This window comes from Phocoena sinus, chromosome 6 (genome assembly GCF_008692025.1).
Source record: "Phocoena sinus isolate mPhoSin1 chromosome 6, mPhoSin1.pri, whole genome shotgun sequence".
Lineage (NCBI taxonomy): Eukaryota > Metazoa > Chordata > Mammalia > Artiodactyla > Phocoenidae > Phocoena > Phocoena sinus.
Window position 1 is genome coordinate 65,072,739 of NC_045768.1, and position 25,360 is coordinate 65,098,098.

The 25,360-nt window shown below is 37.7% G+C and overlaps 1 protein-coding gene across 1 annotated transcript in view; it reads right to left on the reverse strand.

Moving 5' to 3' along the window:
- The window catches only part of TTC39B (tetratricopeptide repeat domain 39B), a 135,767-nt gene that overhangs the window by 10,509 nt on the left and 99,898 nt on the right, over positions 1 to 25,360 (reverse strand). The window contains exons 9-17 of the mRNA XM_032636309.1: positions 19,468 to 19,573; positions 18,032 to 18,097; positions 16,378 to 16,486; positions 15,743 to 15,810; positions 15,598 to 15,657; positions 13,990 to 14,151; positions 12,507 to 12,598; positions 7,696 to 7,822; positions 4,531 to 4,639 (exon numbers count right to left, since the gene is read on the reverse strand). Of these exons, the coding sequence (XP_032492200.1) occupies positions 4,531 to 4,639; positions 7,696 to 7,822; positions 12,507 to 12,598; positions 13,990 to 14,151; positions 15,598 to 15,657; positions 15,743 to 15,810; positions 16,378 to 16,486; positions 18,032 to 18,097; positions 19,468 to 19,573 (899 nt within the window). The remainder of the gene's footprint in view (positions 1 to 4,530; positions 4,640 to 7,695; positions 7,823 to 12,506; positions 12,599 to 13,989; positions 14,152 to 15,597; positions 15,658 to 15,742; positions 15,811 to 16,377; positions 16,487 to 18,031; positions 18,098 to 19,467; positions 19,574 to 25,360) is intronic.

Here is a 25,360-nt window from a genome sequence, read left to right on the forward strand (position 1 = left end):
GAACTGAAAGCAGGGTCTCAAAACAATATTTGCATACCCATATTCATAGAAGTATTTTTTATTCACAGTTGTCAAAAGTGGAAGCAACCAAATATGCATTGATGGATGAACAGATAAACAAACTGTGGTATAAACATCCAAGGGAATATTATGCAGCCTTACAAAGGAAGGCAATTCGGACATGTGCTACAACATGGATGTACCTGGAGGACATTAGGATAAGGGAAATAAGGCAGCCACAAAAAGAAAAATACTGTGTGATTCCACTTACACGAAGTCTCTAGAATAGTCAAATTCATAGTAACAAAAAGTAGAATGGGGGGCTTCCCTGGTGGCGCAGTGGTTGAGAGTCCGCCTGCCGATGCAGGGGACACTGGTTCGTGCCCCTGTCCGGGAAGATCCCACATGCTGCGGAGCGGCTGGGCCCATGAGCCATGGCCGCTGAGCCTGTGCGTCCGGAGCCTGTGCTCCACAACGGGAGAGGCCACAACAGTGAGAGGCCCGCATACAGCAAAAAAAAAAAAAAAAAAAAAAAAAAAAAAAGTAGAATGGTGATTGCTCACAGCTGTGGGGAGGGGGAAATGGGGAGTTATTGTTTAATGGGTATGAAAAAGTTCTCAAAACTGGTTGCACAACCAAGTGAATATACTTAGCACTACTGTACCATACAGTTTAAAAAATGGTTAATATGGTAAATTTTATATTATGTGCATTTTTCTACAATTAAAAATTTTAAAGAATTGTAAAAAATGTAAGGAGGCTTATCATAACTCTATATTAGTAGAAACTACGCAGAAAATATGTTAGTGATGGAACATCTAGGACACAGACAAAGAAAGTCTGAAATGTCCATATAGTCTGTACTTATACATACGTTGTTTTGGTTCTTTGTTAAATAGTACAAACTTTGAGTTCCTCCTTTGGGTCCCAGTTTCTTGAGCCTTCTCATCCACTTGTTTCCCTGGTGCCCAGAAATCAAAGGGAATTATCAGTCCATGAAGATGAATACCTCAATATTTTGGCTACTCTACCTAACCTCCAGATCAAAATGAGCTGAAGTATTATAACTTTTCTGTAAAAGGGGAAGGAAAAAGAAGGGAAAGGAAACCATCATTCTTTTATTTAAAATGATGTCTTTAATATGGGAACGTGACATACTCGCCCTTCATCAACAGATGAGCTTTTCGTACTACTGTTTTTCAAGAGTGGAGTAGAATATTCCACTCACCTGGTATCCCTGTGATCACCTGCTTGTATTTGCAAGTAGGCTAATGGGGAGGTGGGGAGGGTGGTGGTCTGTGGCCTCAGAACAGCACTGCTCTTAGTTCCATTTCATTCTTTATCTATCCAGCCTGAAACCTTGAGCTTCTTAGCAGATAAGCCCACTGATTCAGCTTTCATTCTTTTCTATTTTTTCTCCTTATTGGTGGGAATCTAAAGCTGCAATTATTTTAAATAGGGAAGGCAGCCTAAACGCCCAACAATTCTGAAAGAGTTGATTAAATTATGATATATTATCTCCATGGAATGCCATGAAGCTTTTGAAATTATTATAAGGGTTACTTAGCAACAGTTAAAACATTTATGATAAACTACCATATGATCCAGCAATCCCACTTCTGCATATTTATCTGAAAAACAAATACTAACTTGAAAAGATATATACACGCTCATGTTCATTGCAGCATTATTACAACAGCCAAGCATGGAAACAACCTAAGTGTCCATCAATGGATGAATGGATAAAGAAAATGTGTTATATATATATAATAGAACATTCGGCCATAAGAAAGAATCAAATTTTGCCATTTGCAACAACAGGAAGGACCTTGAGGATATTATGCTAAATGAACAAAAGTCAGACAGAGAAAGACAAACACCATATGATCTCACTTCTATGTGAAATCTAAAAAAAAAAAAGGAAAAAACCTCATAGATACAGGTAACAGGTTGGTTGCCAGGGGCGAGGGGTTGAGGGGTGGGTGAAATATATGAAGAGGTCAAAAGGTACAAACTCCCAGTTATAAAATAAGTTAAGTCATGGAGATGTAGTATACAGCATGGTGACTGTAGTTAATACTGTATTGCATATTTGAAAGTTGCTAAGAGAGTAGATCTTAAAAGTGCTGAAGACAAGAAAAAAAATTTTGTAAGGATATACGGTGACAGATATTAACTAGACTTACTGTGGTGATCATTTTACAATGTATACAAATATCAAATCATTATGCTATACACCTGAAATTAATATAGTATTATATGTCAATTATATCTCAATGGGAAAAAAAAGTTTACGATATAATAAATGAAAAAAACTAGGCTAGAGTATGTCCAGGTACACTATGATTGTAACTATAAAAATAAAACTAGGATGGGGCTTCCCTGGCGGCATAGTGGTTAAGAATCCACCACCGTAACTAGAGAAAGCCTGCGTGCAGCAACGAAGACCCAACGCAGCCAAAAACAAAATAAATAAAATAAATAAATTTTTAAAAAATAAAGCTAGGATGGTATACACAGAATTTCTAAATTAATTCTGCATAGCAGGAAAAACATGGGTGACTTTTTTCACCTACATGTGTAACAGGGAAGAGCTAAAACGGACTCCCCATTGGATCTGTTTCTTTGACTTTAACCTTTGCTTTTCGTTGCTTTTGTTATTATAATCATACATAATGGCCTGCCTCAGGGAACCCTGCCCACCTGTGAATGGCTGCAAGAAAGAAGAAACTAACACATCCCCAGGCTGGTCATTCCAGGAGTTTTGCAAAACTGGTGGCCCTTTTACTTGACTTCCTCACCACCTCTCCCTCTCTGATTCTATAAAAGAAACTGGCATCCAGACCCCGATAAGATGGTTTTTCAGAGACACTAGTCTGCCATCTTCTCGGTCTGCTGGCTTTCCGAATAAAGTCATATTCCTTGCCTCAGCACCTCGTCTCTGATTCATTGGCCTGTCGTGTGGCGAGCAGAGTGAGTTTGGACTCGGTAACACATCTATCAAATGTAATTACGTGTTTAATTTTTTTTAAGTAATTGTAAAGAGAAATGTCATTAAACATTTCAGCCCCATACTGTGGTTGAAGTAAAAAATGATCCACTGTGTAGCACAGGGAACTCTATTCAGTGCTCTGTGGTAACCTAAATGGGAAGGAAAACCAAAAAAGAGGGGATATATGTATATGTATAGCTGATTCACTTTGCTGTAGAGCAGCAGAATCTAACACAACATTGTAAAGCAATTATACTACCCAAAAAATTAAATAAATAAATAATCCAAATGAGGTGCTCATCCCTGGAGTCAGTCAATCATTTCATCACCCACGTGGGGAGTATACTGCATATGGAGCCGGTACTCCTTTGGTGCCCATTTTCTTCCAGCTAAGAAAAATTAGTTACCTGTTAGAATTTTTCCTGGCTATTCTTGAATTTTTATGCCCTTTACAATGTTTATCCTCCCAGCAATTTTTGCTTTACTTCTGTGATTAGAACATTCCAGAGGATAAGACCATTATCTTGGAATAATACCTAAATGATTTGGGGGTTGATAAGGAATACAACAAAAGCTATCACTTATGGTATTGTTTAGCAAAAGTTAAAGCCTCTATTTATGACAGAGAACTAGAAAATGTCAGAGCAAGAAAACCCTGGGTATCATCTGGTCCAACACCACACCCATTTTAAAAGAAATCGGAGGCCCTCCTGGGTATGGGATGAGGTATGCTTCCCAGAGCCTCACAGCTGCAGGATTGGAACTGTAAGACCAGACCAGCTGCTTTTCCTCCTACTATGCCAGCTGCTTCCAGTAAATAGAGCTTCCAGTACACTGGAAAGGGACCTCCAGTACAACCAAAGTGATGAGTAAAAAAATCAAATTGTGACAAGATTTCAACTTGAAAACAAACAATTCTCTGTGTCTGTAAAAACACAGTAGTCATTAGAGAGCAAAAATGAGGCACGGAAAGAATCACAACCAACTAAACCAGTATACGTTTCCCTTGAGCTGCTCTAAAACTCAACTCTCTTCTTCATCTTTTTATTTTGTAACAGCCTTAAGATAAAACTCCCATAACATACAATTCACCCCTTTAAAGTATGCAATTCACTGGCTGTGAGTATATTACAGAGGTGTGAACCATCACTAGAATCAATTTTAAAATATTTTCATCACCCCCAAAACAAATGCCATAACCTTTAGCTTTCACACACCCCCAGTTCTCCATCCCTAGACAACCACTCATCTGCTTTCTGTCTTTACAGACTGATCTATCCTCCATATTTTATGTAGATTATATCTCTCACTCTGTTTTCTTTTGCAGCTGGCTTCTTTCACTGAGCCTAACGTCCCCAAGGCTCATCCATGTTGTATCAGGTATCTTTTCTCCATCTTGATTGCAATCACCCAGACACCTCGGCTCAAACTGTTTTGTCCTCATCGTGCACACAGATTAACGCGGGCATATGTGCACAAGGAAAGGACAGGAGAGGGGCAACGGTAAAGATTTCCAGGCTCTTACTTTTCATACTTACTTTCACTCTGTAGATCTGCCTCAGCCTTTTCAACAGTCACCAACAGACTTTCAGAAAGATCTTTTCTTTTGCTCACTAGTGGAAAACCATTCCAAACATACATCATTTCCTAATGAGGAAAAATGAAAAACCATTCGCAATTATGTGAGGTTATTCAATGTTCTTTACAGCAACAAAACTACATATGTGTGTTTTGCCTCAGTTGCTAGTGATCTCAAGACAACATTTAGAGATCATTTTCCTTAGCTTTCCTCATTTGGAATTTAGTGATTAAATTTCCACTTTTCTCACTTTATTTAATGCTTTTTGCCTTTTATACTGCGAAGTATTCTCTCTCTCTATATATAGTATATTGTGTTTTTACTGAAAAATTAATTTACTCGTTCATTTAACAAGTATTTATTAAGCACCTACTGGTATCCAATCCTTTTGGAAGATAATGGATTACAGATACAGAAATAAATATAATATTTTAAAATGATACTATGAACAATTCTATTTAATATAAATTTTTGCTGTTACTCTTAAGTAAAGGGAAACATTTTTCAATATCTGCCAATTGTTTATATAAAATGTCTCCAAGGACATCACTGAAAATGAACATAGGAAATATTCTACCTGGCTCAGGTTCTTTTATACCATTAAAAACATGTGACAGTCCAGTAATGCAATCCAATATGCAGAAAATGCATTCATTTAAAGGCCATACGGCAGAATGACAGCCCCTAAAAATGTAAACTAATGATTTCTCATTGCAAATTATACTTAATAGGCAAACAGATGAGAATTTTTTTTTTTTTGGACCAAAAGCAAATGTGCTCTTGCTTGAAAATATTTTTCTAATCTTCCCGGTAGTGCAGTTCATATTTTGAAAGGTATGAAATAACCAGGGTAATTAGAATCTTCTTGGAAATAAATGAATGTTAAAATATTACAGAGATATTGTTTGAACAGCCTCTTACAGGGAAGCAGTAGAAATGAGGAAAATACATTGGAGTGGCAGCAAAGTCATCTTTACATTATGGTACTGAAAACTAAGATAACAACACTACCTTTTGTTTTACATCTAGCTTCTTATTGCTAATAGAGTAAGAGTTCAATTCAATAACTAACCGAACATTTATTTTAACTGATGATGATGTTTTTAAATTTTGCTTTTATCGAAGGAATATTTTGTCAGAAGAAGGAACGCTCATACCTGACCTTGCCATTTTATGACATATAGGATTTTGGTAAAATTCCTAGTCGCCACAAATTCAAGCCAAGCCAATTCTATACCCTTAGCCCTGGAGAAATAAGTGCTCTGAGTTAACCTTCCTTAAGACCGTTAGTAATCAGAGAGAGCTATACATCATCAGCTCAGATATGATTACAGAGTGATCATATATTTTTTATTAAATTTATCTATTTATCTATGCATTTATTTATTTATGGCTGCATTGGGTCTTCATTGCTGCGGGCAGGCTTTCTCTAGTTGTGGCGAGCCGGGGCTACTCTTCATTGTGGTGCACGGGCTTCTCAGTGCAGTGGCTTCTCTTGTTGTGGAGCACAGGCTCTAGGCGCACGGGCTTCAGTAGTTGTGGCTCACGGGCTCTAGGCCTGCGGGCTTCAGTAGTTATGGCGCACGGGCTTAGTTGCTCCACAGCATGTGGGATCTTCCCGGAACAGGGCTCGAACCCGTGTCCCCTGCATTGGCAGGCAGATTCTTAACCACTGCGCCACCAGGGAAGTCCCCAGAGTGGTCATATTTTTATCTCATTCTATCACAGGCACAGAACAACCCAGTCTGAGGGTGGTGTTCTCCGAGACTAAGTTGGGAAAACCTCGGTCAAGGTACTAGGTGCAGGCTAGCTCCCAACTGATGCCTGTGAGGGGCTGCAGTTTTCTTTCTCACAGAATATTTAAAGAGCTTCTATATCAATGATAAAATAATAAAACACCAATGAAAATAGGGAAGTATACGAACAACAATTCACAAAACAAGAAATAAAAATGAACAAGCATGTGAAAAGATGCTCAACTGCACATTTAAACAGTAAAACACTGTTGGTAAGAATTTAAATTGGTACAGCCTTTCTGGAGAGCAAACTGGCAATGTCAAAGTATTAAATGCATATGGCCTTCAACTCAGAATTCCATTTCTAGACATCTCTCCAAGACAATTTTATGCCCATGTACAAAAAGAGAGGTATGAAAGAATATTAATTGTAGCTTGTTTGTAGTAGTAAAAACTGGAAACTACATAACTGTTAAAGGGGGATAATTGAATAAACTCTGGAATCAAAAAAAAAATCATGAACCCCCAAAGGAGGACAGCAGGTGTCAGCTTGCACTAAACAGCTTTCCTGTGCTATGTGACTACCTACGCAAAACTAAAGCCCCGAAGAGTCATCATAATTTGATATATTCAGTACTTTAAAAAAAGTCTTCATTAAGACAATTTAAGTTGAAATTATGCTTTTCACAAAGTCTTGCCTAAATGGCATACCAATCAAGAATGTGAGCTCTAGCGCTGGGCTAGAGCACAGCAGCCACCAGTCACTTATGGCTCTGGAGCAATGCGACTGCTTCAAACTGAGACGCACTCTAAGCATAGAACACACACCAGATTTCAATGGATGAGTACAATATAAAAGAATGAGAAATCTCATTAATAAGTTTTTAGAGATTACATGCTCAAATGACAAAATGTTGCATAAACTGGGTTAAACCAATACTCTTAAAATGAATATCATGTGTCCTTTTATTTTTCAATTTTTTACCTTTTGATTTTTAATCTGGCTACTAGAAAAGGTACAGTTACATATGTGGCTTGCATTATAATTCAACTCAATTTCAATTAAGTCAACTCACCCTGTCTCTGCCTGAATTTCCTTACTTGTCAAATGAGGCTACAAAGAGAAACTCCCCTCATAGAGTTACTATAAGAATTAAATGATATATTTTATAAATAGCCTTTATCAAAATTCCTAGAACATACCAGTCAAAAAACATCTGCTATACTTTTTATTATTCATTAATAATTTATTTATAAATGTTCACCTTACAAACACAATGGCTTTTAATTGAGCAAACTTCACAACAAAAGTTAGATGTTCTCCCTGCCACTGTGAATAGACGATTTATTTCTAGGATGCAAACAGTAAATAAAATAAAGGCAGATACCAAGGCAGGCAAGACGAGCTTCACGGGTGCGGGCAACGAGGGAGAGTAACGTCGAGCCTTCCTCACAGCAAACTTCTCAGTAGGGATCGATTTCCCAGCAATTCTCTGCTTCAAGCCATCCACCTGTCTGTGAAAAGCCCCAGCCCCAGCAAAAGGTCATTAAGAACACATACGTTATTTACACCTGTCCTTGTCACGCTGTGCTCCCCAGACCGGTAGCATCAGCATCACCTTGAAACCTGTTGGAAATGCAAATTTGCAGGCTCCACCCCAGACCTATTAAATCAGCAGCTCTGGAGCTGGGGCCCAGCAGTCTGAATTTCAATGAGTCCTCCAGAGGATTCTGATACACGTTTGAGAACCACCAATTGACACGTATTTCTTTCTAGTTAACTTAGCAAGTGTCTTAGCCTATCAGAGTCAAGGAAATCTAGATATAAAATTGGCAATTTCCATAAGTAAGCAGGAAAAAGTCCAAAGTATTTACATTGTGGATACTTCTGAGAGAGGCAATAGCGTATACTGGTACATCTCCTATTCCTTTCTGCAAGTATGACACAGATCTGTAAAGTAATGTGGCTCAAAAGATAGCCGTCAATTCACGTATAATTTGAGAAAATGTTTCCAAAGCATAGGTGATTTTGAAAATAATCAACTAAGAACATATACCATGTTTACAACCTTCCTCTCAAAATTCTAAGAAATTCCAATTATAAAATTCACAAGCACATAAAACTGAGAATAGGATGGTGAGACTACATGTTCCTAGGGCACTTTCTTATACATAACTTTGCAAATGCACCAAACACGTTGCCAAGAAGAAATTTAGGGAAATATCCAGCTATACTGAAAGAAAAAGATGCAATAAGAGGAAAAAACATTCCAGTATGAAGACAAGCTTGTGTTACATTCTTTCTGGGCACAATTTGGGAATATGAATTTTTTAAATTGAGGTGTAATAGACATATGACATTATATTATTTTCAGGTGTACAAAGGGCTATGGCTTTTAAACCAGAATGCCCATCATTACTGTGAATTAACATCAGTGGAAGAGGCAGTGGAAATGTGAGGTGGGAGTTGAGGGAAGGGGTCAGAAGCATGCAGTGGACATGAAACCTTGTTATTTAAGGATCACAGAGTCTGTATGAAGAGAACATTCATTTTGGGGACTCTCCTCTCATTATCCCAACAAATTAGATGCTATCACACATGCAGCAGACCTCAAGCTTTCTCCCGAAAATAAGATTCGTTACATATTTCAAAGCAATTATTTTGATATGGAGAAAATTTACTTTGAAGTACAGGAAGTGTGGATGTAAAAGATCCCAATATATCTTAATATTCCATTCCATTTGTTGTTTGTGTGAAATGAGGCAATACATTCTACCAGTAAGAGGTGGCATTAATCTACATGGCTTCCACTAAGGTTGATTCTATTAGTATACATGGTCCTATTGCTAAAAAGAGCTTCTCTAAAAGCATGAGAAAGTAGTCCTGGTCATACCTTCAAATTTGTTCTGACAAATTTGTCAGAGGGTTCAGCCAGGCCATTATTTCTCATAATGTGGTCACACACTATAGTATTCCACTTAAAAGTGTTTGTCACTGGGCTTCGCTGGTGGCGCAGTGGTTAAGCATCTGCCTGCCAATGCAGGGGACACGGGTTCAAGCCCTGGTCCAGGAAGATCACACATGCCGCGGAGCAACTAAGCCCGTGCGCCACAACCACTGAGCCTGCGCTCTAGAGCCCGTGAGCCACAACTACTGAGCCCACGTACCACAACTACTGAAGCCCGTGCGCCTAGAACTCGTGTTCCGCAACAAGAGATGCCACCGCAATGAGAAGCCCGCGCACCGCAACGAAGAGCAGCCCCCGCTCGCCGCAACTAGAGAAAGCCCGTGCACAGCAACAAAGACCCAACGCAGCCAAAAATAAATAAATAAATATTTTTTAAAAAGTGTTTGTCATCAATTATGTTTGAAGGACGCAGTTGGGCTTCTCCGTTCCTTAACTTCCTCATCTCCAGCGGTCACCTCCTCCTTTACATCACAGCCACCCACCCCTACAGTCACACCTTAGACCACTTCATCACCTGTGGCTTTTCGACCTCAAAGCACAAATTCAAGCACACCACCCTTTGAACACCACTCTCCTCATTCTACCTTGGCTGTTCTACTAAGACTTTCAGTCCTCTTGCCTTTCAACTTTCTCCCAGCTCAGCAGTCTCCTTCTTTCCCCGTCCCTCCATCCTCCTGCTTAGACGGCCAGGCAGGCAATCTTTACTGCATACTCCCTTGCTAATGCCTAGTCGTTGCACTCATCCGGATGAAGCTCAGTATCCATCCTCCCTGCACCTGCACTGAGAACAAGTTGGTATCACTGTAAATTCATCAACACCAACCTCGAACGAGCCCTGGCACCGCCTGCCGTTCCCCCTCCTGTGTTTCTCTCATCACCTCACTGTCCCACCCTCTACAGCAATGATTTCCAATATTCTTCATCCTCCTCACACCTCCAGCCCACTCCTTTCTCTTTCACTCTCAACAGACAGCCCTGCCTCCTACTTCATAAAGAAAAACAGAAGCTGTGAGGGAGGAAGCCCTCCATCTCACACTACCACCCACGAGCTTGCATGTCTCTGCACCTGTTCTGGACTTCTTCCCTCCCATACAATAGAGGATCTGGTCCTCCCTCTAGATAAAGCCAGTCCTGCCATCAGTGCTTTGGATTCTATCTCCTCTTGCATTCTCAAGAGCCTTGCAAATATCAGTTATCCCATTTCTCGTTTATATGTCTAACTTCTCTTTCTCCAAAGGATTCTTCCCAGTGGTTTTTGAGAATGCTCAGATCTCTCCCATTAAGATATTCTTTGATAACACATCTCCCTCCAACTCTCTCTCTGTCTCTTTCACTTCATAGTCAAAGTTATCCAGGGATGTTATTTATGCTCAACTCTCTTCATTTCTTTGTATCTTATTCACTCTTTAGCCAATCCCAGTCTGGTTTCTACCTCTGTTCTATTACCTTACCAAGTCCCACTCGGGATACCAATGAGCTCTGTGTCCCTAAAACACATTTTGTCTTATTTTTTTTTTAAGCCTACAGCACTCGGTAGTCCCAGGCGCTCTCTCATGCAGGTACGAACCAGCACCAAGCCTGCTTAGCTTCCAAAATCAGACAAGATCGGGCGCACTCGGGGTGGTACGGCTGGAGACTCTGTCTTATTTTTTAAAGGAATTCTGTGTTCTATGAGACATATTTTGAGCAATCCTGGACGTTCATTTTCCTTTGACCTATATATAAAATGTAGTATCACATCCTGACCAATATCAGCTTTGCCTTAGTTCTTTTAATGTGCAGTGCTCCTTCCTGCCAGAGCATCCTCTCATATGCTGTTCCTGCAACAGCGTCCTCTCAAATGCTATTCCCTTGGTCTGAAACTGTTATCACTACAACTCCCCACTGCCCCAGCAGCTCCCAAGCCACCTTCAGACCTCATCTCAACTATCATTCCCTCTGTGCTCTTATCCATACCTCTCCTCCCACCGGGGAATGGAGGGACAGTGGGTAGTGTTGGCGATGCAAGTGTTATAGGTTTCTGCCTTGCTAACTGGTAGTCCCAGTCACTGAGAGAGGAAAGAACACCAGGTTTGCTAGGGAAGACTGGATGTGGTGAGTTTTAAATGCTTTCACATATCTAAGCGAAGGTGGTAAACGGGAGCTAGATATATGGGTCTGGAGCTCAGTCACAAGGTCTGTACTAGGGATTTCAATTAGGCTTGAATCAGATTTCCTAAGGTTGAGGTTCTAAGACTGACCTTTGAAATCAAAAGCATCAACTTTTAATAGATGGAAGTAGGATGAGCTTACAAAGATACCAAGAAGGAATGGTGAGACAAGTAGGAGGAGAAAAATCAGTCATGTGTTATAATTTTTCATTTACTGGGTGATTATTTCACTGATGTCTAGTTCCACTACAAGATTATGAACCGCACAAGGACAGGATCCATGCCTGTTTATTCGGCACTTAACACAGTAGTCTTCATACAGTAGGTGCTCAACATAAAGGTTACAGATGAATGGATGGATGGATGGATGGATGGATGGATGCATGGACACTGGTCTAAACAAAGTTAAACAGATTACTTCACAGCAGAGCTTCTCAGAATCTTTGGCACACTAATGAAAACTAAGGGTATATTATATTGTGTTATATTCTTAAGTTTTTCTGATCACAAAATACCTTTGATTTATAACAGTAAACATCTTTAGCTAACAATACCATTTTAGGAAACTGTGTTCAAAATGCAGTAGCAAAGCCCCAATTACAAAACAAAAAAACATGTGTTCTCAAGATTCTCAATTACACTGGCATATCTGCAAAGTCTTGCTAAAAGGATGACATTTTGACCCTTAGTTAAATATATATATATATATATATATTTTTTTTTTTTTTTTTTTTTTTGCGGTACGCGGGCCTCTCACCACTGTGGCCTCTCCTGCTATGGAGCACAGGCTCCGGATGTGCAGGCTCAGCGGCCGTGGCTCATGGGCCCAGCCGCTCTGCGGCATGTGGGATCTTCTCAGACCGGGGCACGAACCCGTGTCCCCTGCATCGGCAGGTAGACTCTCAACCACTGCACCACCAGGGAAGCCCTAACTATATTTTTTAAGAGTTTCTGTATCAAATCAGATAAATTAAAGAAATACGAAGGTGAAGCATGGAAGAGCACTAACGGAAAAAGTAAGTTTTTGTGTGTTCCTCTATTCATTCAGGATCTTTGTCATAGAAATAGTGTCTTGCTTACCTAAATAAAGTTACCACATCCTCTTTAGTTGCTACTACATCTTCCTCTGGAAGCATACTCAAAATTGCAGCTTTTAAGAACACATATGTTGCCTTGAGGAAAAGAAAAGCAGCTAGTCAGAGAGCATCCTAGGTACATGACATTGCTATCTTACAAATCAGGAAAGACCTACAAATCTTCCAGATATAATATTTAAGAGGTATAAAAAATAAAAAAAAAAAGGAAATGAAGTCTTATATCACCTGTTCCAAATGAGATCAAAACATTTCACCTAATTTTGGCCATTTTCCTATCACACAACTGTAACGTTCATGGATGAGAAAATGGACAAAATGAAAAAGAGATTATCTCATTCCTCCCAACTTTTCACAAATGGATCAGAATTTTTTTAGAACTCTTTTTTTTAATTGAAGTATAGTTGATTTACAATATTACATTAGTTTCAAGTGTACAACATAGTGATTCAATATTTTTATAGATTATACACCATTTAAAGTTGTTATAAAATATTGGCTATATTCTCTGTATATTACAACTTTGTATTTTATTTATTTATTTATTTATTTTGCGGTACGTGGGCCTCTCACTGTTGTGGCCTCTCCCGTTGCAGAGCACAGGCTCCGGACGCGCAGGCTCAGCGGCCATGGCTCACGGGCCCAGCCGCTCTGCGGCATGTGGGATCTTCCCGGACCGGGGCATGAACCCGTGTCCCCTGCATCGGCAGGCGGACTCTCAACCACTGCGCCACCAGGGAAGCCCTGTATTTTATTTATTTTATAGCTAGCAGTTTGTACCTCTTAATCTCCTTCCCCTAACTTGCCACACCTGTTGGAATGGCTATTATCAAAAAGACAACAAATAATAAATGTTAATGAGATTGTGGAGAAAAGGGAACCCTAGTATACAGTTGGTGGGAATGTAAATTGGTACAGCCACTATGGAAAACAGAATGAAGGTTCTTCAAAAAATTAAAACAGAACTACCATATGATTCAGCAATTCCATTCCTGGGTATATATCCAAAGAAAAATGAAAACACTAATTCAAAAAGATATGTACATCATAACATTAATAGCAGCATTATTTACAAAAGCCAAGACATAGAAGCAACCTAAGTGTGCATCAACGGATGAATGGATAAAGAATTAATTTTGATTATTATGAAAAGCCTTGTTATCAGGGTATCAAAAAGTCTACAAACAATTATCAATACTTGATATTTAATACTTTTTATATATAAGTACAGTTCGTCTTCACAGATAAAGCCTCTTTGCTGAAAAAGACTATTTGGATGGCTTTTAAAGCACGTAGTGCTGAGGACAGTGGTTATAAACAGCAGGTACTTAATGTCCACTTCGTCCTCTGATGGATCTCTAAGTTGAGAAAACAGTGTCAATATCATACGATGGAACAAACAGTCCTAAATGAAAATCATCCTGTACACTTATTAGCAAACAGATGACATTAATGAAACTGTACTTTACCTTGGACCATTTACTCTCTTTGCAAAGCAGATCTGAATAGTAATATGCCTCCCTCCAGTTTTGTTGGAATACAAAAATCCACATCAGCTCCCAATAACAGAGATGGTGAAACTGTTTCCATTCTTCTTGAACTGAAATGCATTTTCGAAATATCTCTTGTGCCTATAAGTCAATTGCATAAAGCTGATCATCCAGATATTAGACAAGGAGATAATAACCTAATGGAAAAATACATAAAACACTTTGTACAAAAAGAGCAAAATCATCACTCATTAAACCACTCAATACGACAACACATTCCTTTCCTTACATGCAACAATACAGTTAAATTTTGCCTCTTTATTTAACTTTGTGAGAGGGCCATGGAACTTTATAATGTGGGAGTAGCAAAGTTCCTTTCTTAAGTAAGACGTAAAATGCAGAAGTCCTTTAAGAAAAGATTTGACAATAAATTTAGAACTTCCAGAGGGTAAAATATACCTTAAACAAAGTTAAAGGCAATGGACAGACTGGGAGAAGATATCGCTATATGCATAACGGGCAAAGGATCGACCCTTATACAGCAATTTTATAAAATCCTTAAAAAAAGACAAACAACTCAGTGGGAAAATTGTTTAAAGATATAAACAGGAAATTAGAGAAAAAGATAATGAGTGGCAAATATACATATGAAGAAATTTTTACACTGGAAAAGATAAATTAAAAAATTAGATTATCATTTTTCAGCCATCACGTTGGCAAAAATAAAACAGATAAATAATGACCAGAGTTGGCAAAGAGCACTGAAAACAAGTATTCTCATATCTTTACAGGAGTTTAAATGGACTAGCCTTGTTAGGAGGGCAATTTGTCTGAATTTATCAAAATGCAAACATCTTTGACCTAGAAATCCTCATTTATCAGAATCGATCTTATATAAATACACTTTTGCACAGAAATATACACATAATAATGTTTACAACAGCATTATGTATAGTAGCCAAATGTCTATCAATAGTGGACTGCTTTAATAAGTACAGTATACCCATCTCATTGAATGAAACCCAGCCATCAAAAAGAATGAGGAAGATTTAGAAATACTAACCTGGAAAGAAATCCAAGATGTATTGTAAGTAGAAAAAAATCAAATCAAGGAAAAATACATGTTTGACCCCATTTGTGTAGAAGAAAATTGTTCATGAGTATATTTATATAAAAGGCTATTCCCTCTTCTTCTTCAAGGGAATTAGTGAATAATTTCCTTTGATGGGGAGCACACATGTAGTACAGTGGAGTGACCTTTATGCAGGGGCAAGATTCCAAAGTCAATATGTAATACCGAGATGGATAGTAGTCAAAGATCTTTGAAAGCCCCTTAAACTGCCCAACTGTATTTCTATATCCTACCCTGAATTGCCTCAGGTACTTTACGTGCAAATGTAGAGTATATTCAGTAATTTACTATATATCATAGAGTACATCCACACAATTAACTTTTGGCTTTTTAATTACATATTTTCCCTTTATTTCTGTCTAGTGCATATAGCTGGACTTGCTCATATGGAATGGGTGCACTATGCAACTCCACCATATAGACAGCCCCCCAAATGACCCCTTCAAATAAGTTACCTCTTCCACATTTCCTTTCAGCAGCTCTATCCGGCCATGATAAAACAACATGAGGGAACCCTGCGGAGGGAGAAACAGACTGGTCAATGGTAAACCCTGGTTGATTGATTATGGTTGAAAAAGACACTTGAAATTCTAAGCGTACATTTGGAAACTGCTGGAGGTAGGGTTCAAGGAGACTCTCTGCTTCCACAACATTCACTTCTCCTGTACCTAGAAATTTAACAGGAAAAGCCTCAGTCTTCAAGAAATGTGGTCGACATTTATAACTATTTCTCCAAATTTCATTAAAATATAGCAAAGACCTATTCATGGAAAACATGAAAACTGTTAATTTGTCATTTTAATATTTGGGAAATAAAAGAAGACAAGTCTCATCTATGACTTTAGTTTAAGAAAGCTCTAGGGCAAATTCTTAGGAGCAGAGGTGGTTGCCTTCAGTTCCTAATTGAAATTTCTGGTTTTAATAGCAATATTGAACTTATTTTAACCACAACTTTAATTTTCTGCTAAAAAAAGAAATGTAATATGCTAAAAATAGATCACCTTAAACAAGCTTTATAGAATTTTTTAGCTGAGAACAGATTAAAACGAATTTGATGAAAGAAACCCTCCACCCCCTCTGCCAAATGTTACTATGAGAAATGTCACAATTTTTCACTTCTGCTCAAAAAAAAGGTAAATACAGACTACGACCTCTTACTGATTTTTCTAAATTTTTACTTACTCAGATGAAAGATAATCAACTTTCAATGATGTGAAATATAATCCAGTCCTTACCAAGTATCAGGGAGATATAAGTATGAAAAGCTAGTATAGTTAAGCAGCATAGTGGAGACCTCATGCTTCTTCCTAAGGCACCTTCCCGTAACTGCAGGATGCCCAACTCCTATGGGAATTAGAGGCATTTTAGAATGAGAAGAGCATGATTGAAACATCATATTCAGAGACTTTAAAAGGCTAGCTCACGGATCCCCACTGTCCATGAAGGTGGGCTTTATTTTTCAAGAGCTTAGAATAGCAGTAGTATCTAACTAGAAGCAAATTTTACATTTTAAACTGGCATAAGACAATCTCCCAAATTCTTATATCATGTGATCTTAGGGAGAGAAAAAGGTAGAGCTCATTTCATAGAAAATGCTGTATTTCTCTTATATAAATATTAATTTATTAAAACATATTGAGGATCTAAGTACAAAATGCTATGGTGGGTATGAATATATACAGTTCCATGTCTTCAAAGATCTTTCCATCAAATAGCGAAGGTAGTACATGAACACATAATTTTATTGGAATATGGCAAGGGCCATAAGAAAGATAAGTAAATGACTATGAAAGTTAGGAATACTTGAGCTTTGTTGGGAGAAGATAAGGGAAAGCTTTGTGGAATAGGTGACATTTATCTCAATCCTAATGGATGGAGAGGCTCTCAAGAGACATTATTTGGGAGGATGCCAGTTGGGGAGGACATCCAAAACAGACACCAGCAGAAGCATGGAAACAGAAAAGCACAGGGTCTATCTGGTGAACAACCATTTGCCCAGTTTAGCAGGAACACTGGGGAAGCAAAAAGGATGGGTAGTAGGCTAGAAGCATTGGCTAGAATCAGATCCTAGGGCCCTTGAATCCATGCTATAGTTTGGACTTTATTCAAGGGGCAAGTTAGAGCTACTAAAGAAATAAGGTGGACAATGAATAGTAGAGGGGAAGGGTAACGATGAAATACAGAGTCTGAATAGATAGACCATATCAGGAAGGGATCACCATAAATATATAATACTTATGGAGAACCTGGACAGTGGAATAAGTAGGGAAAAAAATTACAGCTTCTTGTACCTGTTCTCATCTATTTCTCAAAACCTGCTCTCTGGACTAACAGGGACAACTTTTGCAATAAAGCAACTCTGGTAATAGCATATTGAGTGTTATGATTAATAAATGTTATACACTACAAAAACAACCACACAGAACTATAACAAACAAAACTCATGGAAAACAAATTTCCTTGCTTAGTTTTATAGTGAAACGTGTAAAAACAAGGAAAACCAAAACACTGCAACTACGCTTGATCCATACGAATCATAAAATGTTAGACAGGGAAATCTAGCCTAACTTCTTGGTTTTTCAGGAAACTCTGGGGTTGCAAAAATGTTAGGGAAGCATATTTTAACTTCACATGAGTACTAAAGATCCAGCAAGCAGCAATATTAGTAAAACATAAATTTTAATCCCAGAATTTAAATAACAAAGATGAAAATTTTTAACTTTCAATAGAAAAACCATCTCTAACTCCTGAAAAATATAATCAAGACCCAATGCCTCTTTATTGTTCTGAAAACAAATTGCTAGTTATGAGGACATGTTGTATTTCCCTCATATTCAATAAATAACTTTTATTTTCCTTGTCAAAATTAAGAAAAAATTAATTTTGTACCCTATTTCCAGAAAATCCTATAAATTCTAGTAGTCTGATAATCCGTGCTGGTAAAAGGGACAGCATCTGTAAGAAAAAAAATACAAGTGTACTTAGTGTTAGTACATCTAACTGTAGATAAATGTTAAACTCTAACCAACTTAAAGTTTTAATGATTCAGTAATATGAAAAATTAGAACCAAATTTAAACCACTGGACACGTCTCAATAACCACATACTGCACCTAGTATAATCATTACTTGTGACTTAATTTCATTTAGTTAAGACAATACACCTAAAAAGTTAAAAACAAAACAAAACAAAAAACCTGGCTTTTTCAGAATGCTCTAAAGAACACTTGCTCCTTTCATGTGGGTTGATAAAGTGATGAGAAGATAACCCCCAGTGTCCACCTCCAAAGTGTTTCTTTTAGCATCCTTTTCCAAAAGCAAAAGTCTGTTGTATTCTTCATATATGCAGGCATGACCCAGAAGTAGACACCTACAGCACTACAGCCCCTCTCTGGGACATCCCTAAAGAGTAGGATAAAGGGAAGTCCTCTCAGGGCAGAACTTTGAGCAGTGCCCTCTTTGTTCACTTTGCTTGGAAGGAGAAATGGCCATATATGCAATTATTTACTGATTCATGGGTGGTTGCCAATGGTTTGGTTGGATGGTCAGGGCTTTAGAAAGAACATGATTGGAAAATTGATGACAAGGAGCTCTGGGAAAGAGGTATACAGACAGACCTCTCAGAATGGGCAAAAAATGTGAAGTTATTTGTGTCCCATGTGAATGTTCACCAAAGGCTGACCTCAGCAGAGGAAGATTTTAATAATCAAGTCGATAGGGTGATTCATTTTGTGGACACTAACCAGCCTCTCTCCTCAGCCACCTCCGTCATCAACCAATTGGCTCATGAACAAAGCAGCCACGGTAGTGTATACACATGTGTGGGATTCCCTTTACCACTTAATTTTCTCACCAATTCCAGTCAAACCTTAATAAAATATCAAAATATCTAAATAATATAGCAAATGGACAGATATCTACTCAAACCCTTCATCTACCCCAGAGCTTCATCATCCCTCAAACTATATTGTTCCCTCACCTATTTTCAATTTCAGAGCCACCATTGCTATAGCAATAATATTTCTGATGTAGAAATAGAACTGAATTTCAAGTTCTTTATTACCAAAAACTGTTACTAGTCCATTCAGAGAGCTGCATGCTTCCCTTATTATACAATCGAAAACTATTCTGAGCATGTACAGAACTTTACAGCACATTCTGGCCAAAGCCCCCACTGGTTCACAGCACAAGAAAACTGATCCCACTGTAGCCACTTGCCAACCAAACCCAGGTAGTGGTTCAGGGTGAGGTTCAAATGCAGTAGCAGAGGCACTGAAAACCTAAGGTTCTTGTACAAAAGATTCTGGTTGCTTTCTGATCACTTACCAAATTAAAGGCCCCTATTCCAAGCTTGACGCCACCTTCAAACTCATAGAAGAACCGCTGCTCAATTTTGTTCTTCTGAATTACGTGCAGGATAGAAAGACATTCTCTGGATTGAAGAAAACAGTTACACTGTAAGTTTACTATGACACTGAAAACTAATTTTAAGTCAAATTTTGCATTTACATACCATAAGATAAATGTCATTAGCCAAAATACTAGAGAATTTTTAAGGGGATGATGCTGTGCTGAGTTTTCTCTTTTTTTCTTTTTTTAGTTTGCCAATATTTTATTTTATTTTTTAATACATCTTTATTGGAGTATAATTGCTTCACAATGCTGTGCTAGTTTCTGTTGTACAACAAAGTGAGTCAGCCATATGCATACATATATCCCCATATCCCCTCCCTCTTGAGCCTCCCTCCCACCCTCCCTATCCCACCCCTCTACTGGGTAATCATCATTAAGGAAAAATGACACACTCGTTTCTACACTGTTTATCAGGACCAATCTTTCTGGGCTTAAAGCAAAAGAGGGTTCAAATATCAGCAAGCATGACTCAGGAGCCATAGGACCGCAGGACTGTGATCTCACAGTTTCCCAGCAATGTGTTAGAGGAGACTTCCTAGGAATGCTCAGTCTCTCAGCTGTTGTGCACACTTCAGCAACCTACCTTCCACTGAGTAACTGAGGTGCTACAGACAAAAAGACTTGAATTTCAGCATGATCACCATGGTCTCAAATAGACCAAAATAAAATTCACAACTAGGAAAGATTGAAAGAGGAAAGCAAGCTCAATCACAATTGCCTGCAACTGTCCTCTTATTTTTCCCTCTTCCATCCAAGCCAATCTTTCTGATTTCTCACTTTAATTAATTTTCTATGCATTTTTCTCTTTCCCTTCACATCTTCGAAAGGCAAATACTTAATCAGAGAAATGCAGATGAAAACAATGACAAAGATGTAAAAATTGGCAATGACCAGAAATTGCTTATCAAACTGACAGATATATTTTTTAAAGGTAGTAAGAAATAGCCTGATATAATGTATCACCTGGTGTGATGCACTTATAAATCATGCAATTTCACTTATGATGTATTCTAGCCAAATGCATCTAACCTGAATCTAGCTTACAGGAAATATAAGGGGCTACAGGAATGCTATGGACTGAACTATATTTCCCCCAAATTCATATGTTGAAGCTCTAATCCCCCCCGTCCAGTGTGACTGTATTTGAAGACAGAGATTTTAGGAAGTAATTAAGGATAAATGAGGTCATAAGGGTGGGGTCCTCCTCTGATAAGCTTGGTGGACTTATAAGAGGAAGGGCTCTCATTGCCATGTGAGGACACAGTGAGAAGGTGGCTGTCTGCAAGCCAAGAAGAGAGCCCTCACCAGAACCTGATCATGCTGATACAGATCTTAGACTTCCATCCTCCAGAACTGTGAAGAAATAAATTTCTGTTGCTTATGCCATCCAGTGTATGATATTTTGTTATGGCAGCCTGAGCTGACTATGACAAGGAACAAGCTAAATGAAAACTCAAGGAAGCCACCAAACAAATCTGTGCATATCCTGCAGGACAAATGGGTTGGGCTTTTCAACAACTCTCATGAATATAAAGACTCTTCTAGAATAAGATGTATTTAATGAACATAAACACTGGATGCTCAAGACAGTCTTGGGTTGGATCCTGGTGCTGACATTCCAGCAGTAAAAGAGATTTGGGGCCAACAGGCAAAATTTGAAGATGGATTGAGTATTACATGAAATGAAGACTTGTTGACACGAAAAAGATCATTAACTGAAAAAAGCAGGTTAAAAAATAGTACATACAGTGTGATCTCATTTTCATTTAAAAAAAGATATATCTTTAGATACATGTAGAAAATATTCTGAAAGAATATATACTAAGGTGTTAACAGCCATAATCACTGGGTGATAAGTATATGGGGTGTGTGTGTATTTTAATATTTGCTCATCCACGTTTTCCTATTTTCCAAAATATATATGCCACTTTTGTGATAAAAACCATTATTTTAATTTTTTAAATGGAAAACCAGTGCTGGCAAAGGTAAGAACAAATAGACACATTCATTTATTTCTGGTAAAATGGTAGTTATAGTAAAGAGGTTGGCAACCTATTGGAACATAGCCACACCCATTTACTTATAGTCTATGGCTGCTTACACCTTGCGGTCATAGAGTTGAGTAGTTGGGACAGAGATCTTACGTCCCACAAGCCTGAACACTTACTGTCTGGTATTTTTAGAAAAAGTTTGCCAATCCAATATATATCAATATATATATATTGCCAATGCAATATATATCAGAAATCTTACACACATGCATACCTTTGAACCAACAAATCTAATTTTATTCTAAGGAAATAGCATGGATACACACAAAACTAGACCTATAAGGAAAGATACTGTATTACTACCTATAATAAAAATTTATAAACAAACTAAACAGGCAACAACCGGAAATTGGTTACGAAGACAGTCGCATGCATGCATACATTTATACATACACATGTAGTATATCCAAATAGTGGAATACTATTTCAGTGGAATAGTGGAAAGCCATGATGAATTAAAAATACTTAATGACCTAAAATTTTCTGACATGAAGTGAAAAAGGAAATTTCAAAATGACACAAAGCATATAATTTCACTGTATAAAAAGATAATTATAGGGCTTCCCTGGTGGCGCAGTGGTTGGGAGTCCGCCTGCCGATGCAGGGGACGCGGGTTCGTGCCCCGGTCCGGGAAGATCCCACGTGCCGCGGAGCGGCTGGGCCCGTGAGCCATGGCCGCTGGGCCTGCGCGTCTGGAGCCTGTGCTCCGCGACGGGAGAGGCCACAGCAGTGAGAGACCCGCGTACCGCAAAAAAAAAAAAAAAAAAAAAAAAAAAAAAAAGATAATTATATATGCTTATATACATGCACAAAAATTCAAATGTCAAAATATCAACAGGATGGCAGGATATGCATATTATGTTCAGAGTTATTTTCTGTGTAAATGTTCTATTTGCTGATAATAGATGATTATTACAAAATGCTCAAATAATATGGAGAAACCCTAACTGTCCCTACACAATCATCCCACAGAGAGACGGTCACTGTTAACAGCCTGGTACATAATTTTCTAGTTGTTTTTATGCTCTACTAAGAATGCAATCTTTAGAAAACACAAATGGGATCACATAGTATATACTCCTCAATAGATTATACTGACAATTTTCCACGAAAATGCATGAAAGCTATCTTATTCTTTAACAAGTGCATATTATTCCATTCTATGGAATAATTTATTTAACCAAATTCCTATTCTTAAATTTTCAAGTTGTTTCAAAATATTCCATATTACAAACAATGCTGCTAAGATTGTTCTTATACCTTCATCAAGTACTTTCCTATATCAAGTACTATAACTATATTTATACCATCCTAACTGTTCATAGGATACATTCTTAGAAAAAGAACTTCTGAGATCGAAGGTGATGCATATTCTTAATTTTGGTATATACTGCCAGAACATCCTTCATAAAAACTCTTATCAGTTTAGACCCCCACCAACCTATGAGTTTCTCACATTGTCATTTGCCCTGAGTCATTTATATCACATTTCTATTTGTATCTTTTATTACGGGATATTTTTGCCATGATGAAAATTTAAATGTTTATTTGGTCAAGTTAGTCTTCTATGGTTTCTGATTTTATGTCACACTTTAAAAGGCTTCTGAAATTGACATCATATATCTACAGATATGACACACTGAGAAGGACACCACATCACTTCTATAGTATTCTTGCCATAGAAAAATCTGAATTTAATCATTAAGCAACATTAGATAAGTCCACCTTGAGCAATGGTCTAAAAATTATCTGCCCAGTATTCTTCAAAAATGTCAAGGTCCTGAAAGACAAAGAAAGACTGAGGGACTCTTCCAGATTAAAACTGACTAAGGAGATGTAACAACTAAATGTGACATCCAGGATCCTGGAGTGAATCCTGGACTAGAATAAGGACACTGGTGGGACAATCAGAAAAATTTGAGTAAAGTCAATGAAGTAGTTAATAATATTATATCAATGTTTGTTTCCTGGTTTTAATAATTATACTGTGGTTCTATAAGATGTTAACATTTGTATATTGGAAGAATATATGAAAATTCTTTGTAAAAATTCTGGAATCATTTCAAAGTGAAAAATTTTTAAATAAATCAAAAGTTTAAAGGCCTTTGTACTTTAGGACTATAAAAAGATTTTCCTATGTTTTTGCTTGTACTCTTCCAAAAGTATTTTAATATTAAATCTATATGGAATGTATCATTTATTTTTTGAATTTTATTTTATTTTTTTATACAGCAGGTTCTTATTAGTCATCAATTTTATACACATCAGTGTATACATGTCAGTCCCAATTGCCCAATTCATCACATCACCACCCCCAACCCCCCGCCGCTTTACCCCCTTGGTGTCCATACGTGTGTTCTCTACATCTGTGTCTCAATTTCTGCCCTGCAAACTGGTTCAACTGTACCATTTTTCTAGGTTCCACATATATGCGTTAATATATGATATTTGTTTTTCTCTTTCGGACTTACTGAAGGAACAGTTTGCTAGTATTCTGCTGAGGATTTTTGCATCTATATTCATCAGTGATATTGGTCTGTAATTTTCTTTTTTTGTAGTATCTTTGGTTGGTTTTGGTATCAGGGTGATGGTGGCCTCATAGAATGAGTTTGGGAGTGTTCCTTCCTCTGTAATTTTTTGGAAGAGTTTGAGAAGGGTGGGTGTTAGCTCTTCTCTAAATGTTTGATAGAATTCACCTATGAAGCCATCTGGTCCTGGACTTTTGTTTGTTGGAAGATTTTTAATCACAGTTTCAATTTCATTATTTGTGACTGGTCTGTTCATATTTTCTATTTCTTCCTGGTTCAGTCTTGGAAGGTTATACCTTTCTAAAAATTTGTCCATTTCTTCCAGGTTGTCCATTTTATTACAATAGTTGCTTGTAGTAGTCTCTTAGGATGCTTTGTATTTCTGTGGTGTCTGTTGTAACTTCTCCTTTTTCATTTCTCATTTTATTGATTTGAGTCCTCTCCCTCTTTTCTTGATGAGTCTGGCTAACGGTTTATCAATTTTGTTTTTCTTCTCAAAGAGCCAGCTTTCACTTTTATTGATCTTTGCTATTGTTTTCTTTGTTTCTATTTCATTTATTTCTGCTCTGATCTTTATGATTTCTTTCCTTCTGCTAACTTTGGGGGGTTTTTGCTCTTCTTTCTCTACTTCCTTTAGGTGTAAGGTTAGATTGTTTATTTGAGATTTTTCTTGTTTCTTGAGGTAGGCCTGTATAGCTATAAACGTCCCTCTTAGAAATGCTTTTGCTGCATCCCATAGGTTTTGGATTGTCGTGTTTTCATTGTCATTTGTCTCTAGGTATTTTTTGATTTCCTCTTTGATTTCTTCAGTGATCTCTTGGTTGTTTAGTAATGTATTGTTTAGCCTCCATGTGTTTGTGGTTTTTTCTTCTTTTTCGCTGTTATTCATTTCTAATCTCATAGTGTTGTGGTCAGAAAAGATGCTTGATATGATTTCCATTTTCTTAAATTTACTGAGGCTTGATTTGTGACCCAAGATGTGACCTATCCTAGAGAATGTTCCATGTGCACTTGAGAAGAAAGTATAATCTGCTGTTTTTGGATGGAATGTCCTATAAATATCAATTAAATCTATCTGGTCTACTGTGTCATTTAAAGCTTGTGTTCCCTTATTAATTTTGTTTGGATGATCTGTCCATTGGTGTAAGTGAGGTGTTAAAGTCCCCCACTATTATTGTGTCACTGTCAATATCCTCTTTCAGAGCTGTTAGCAATTGCCTTATGTAT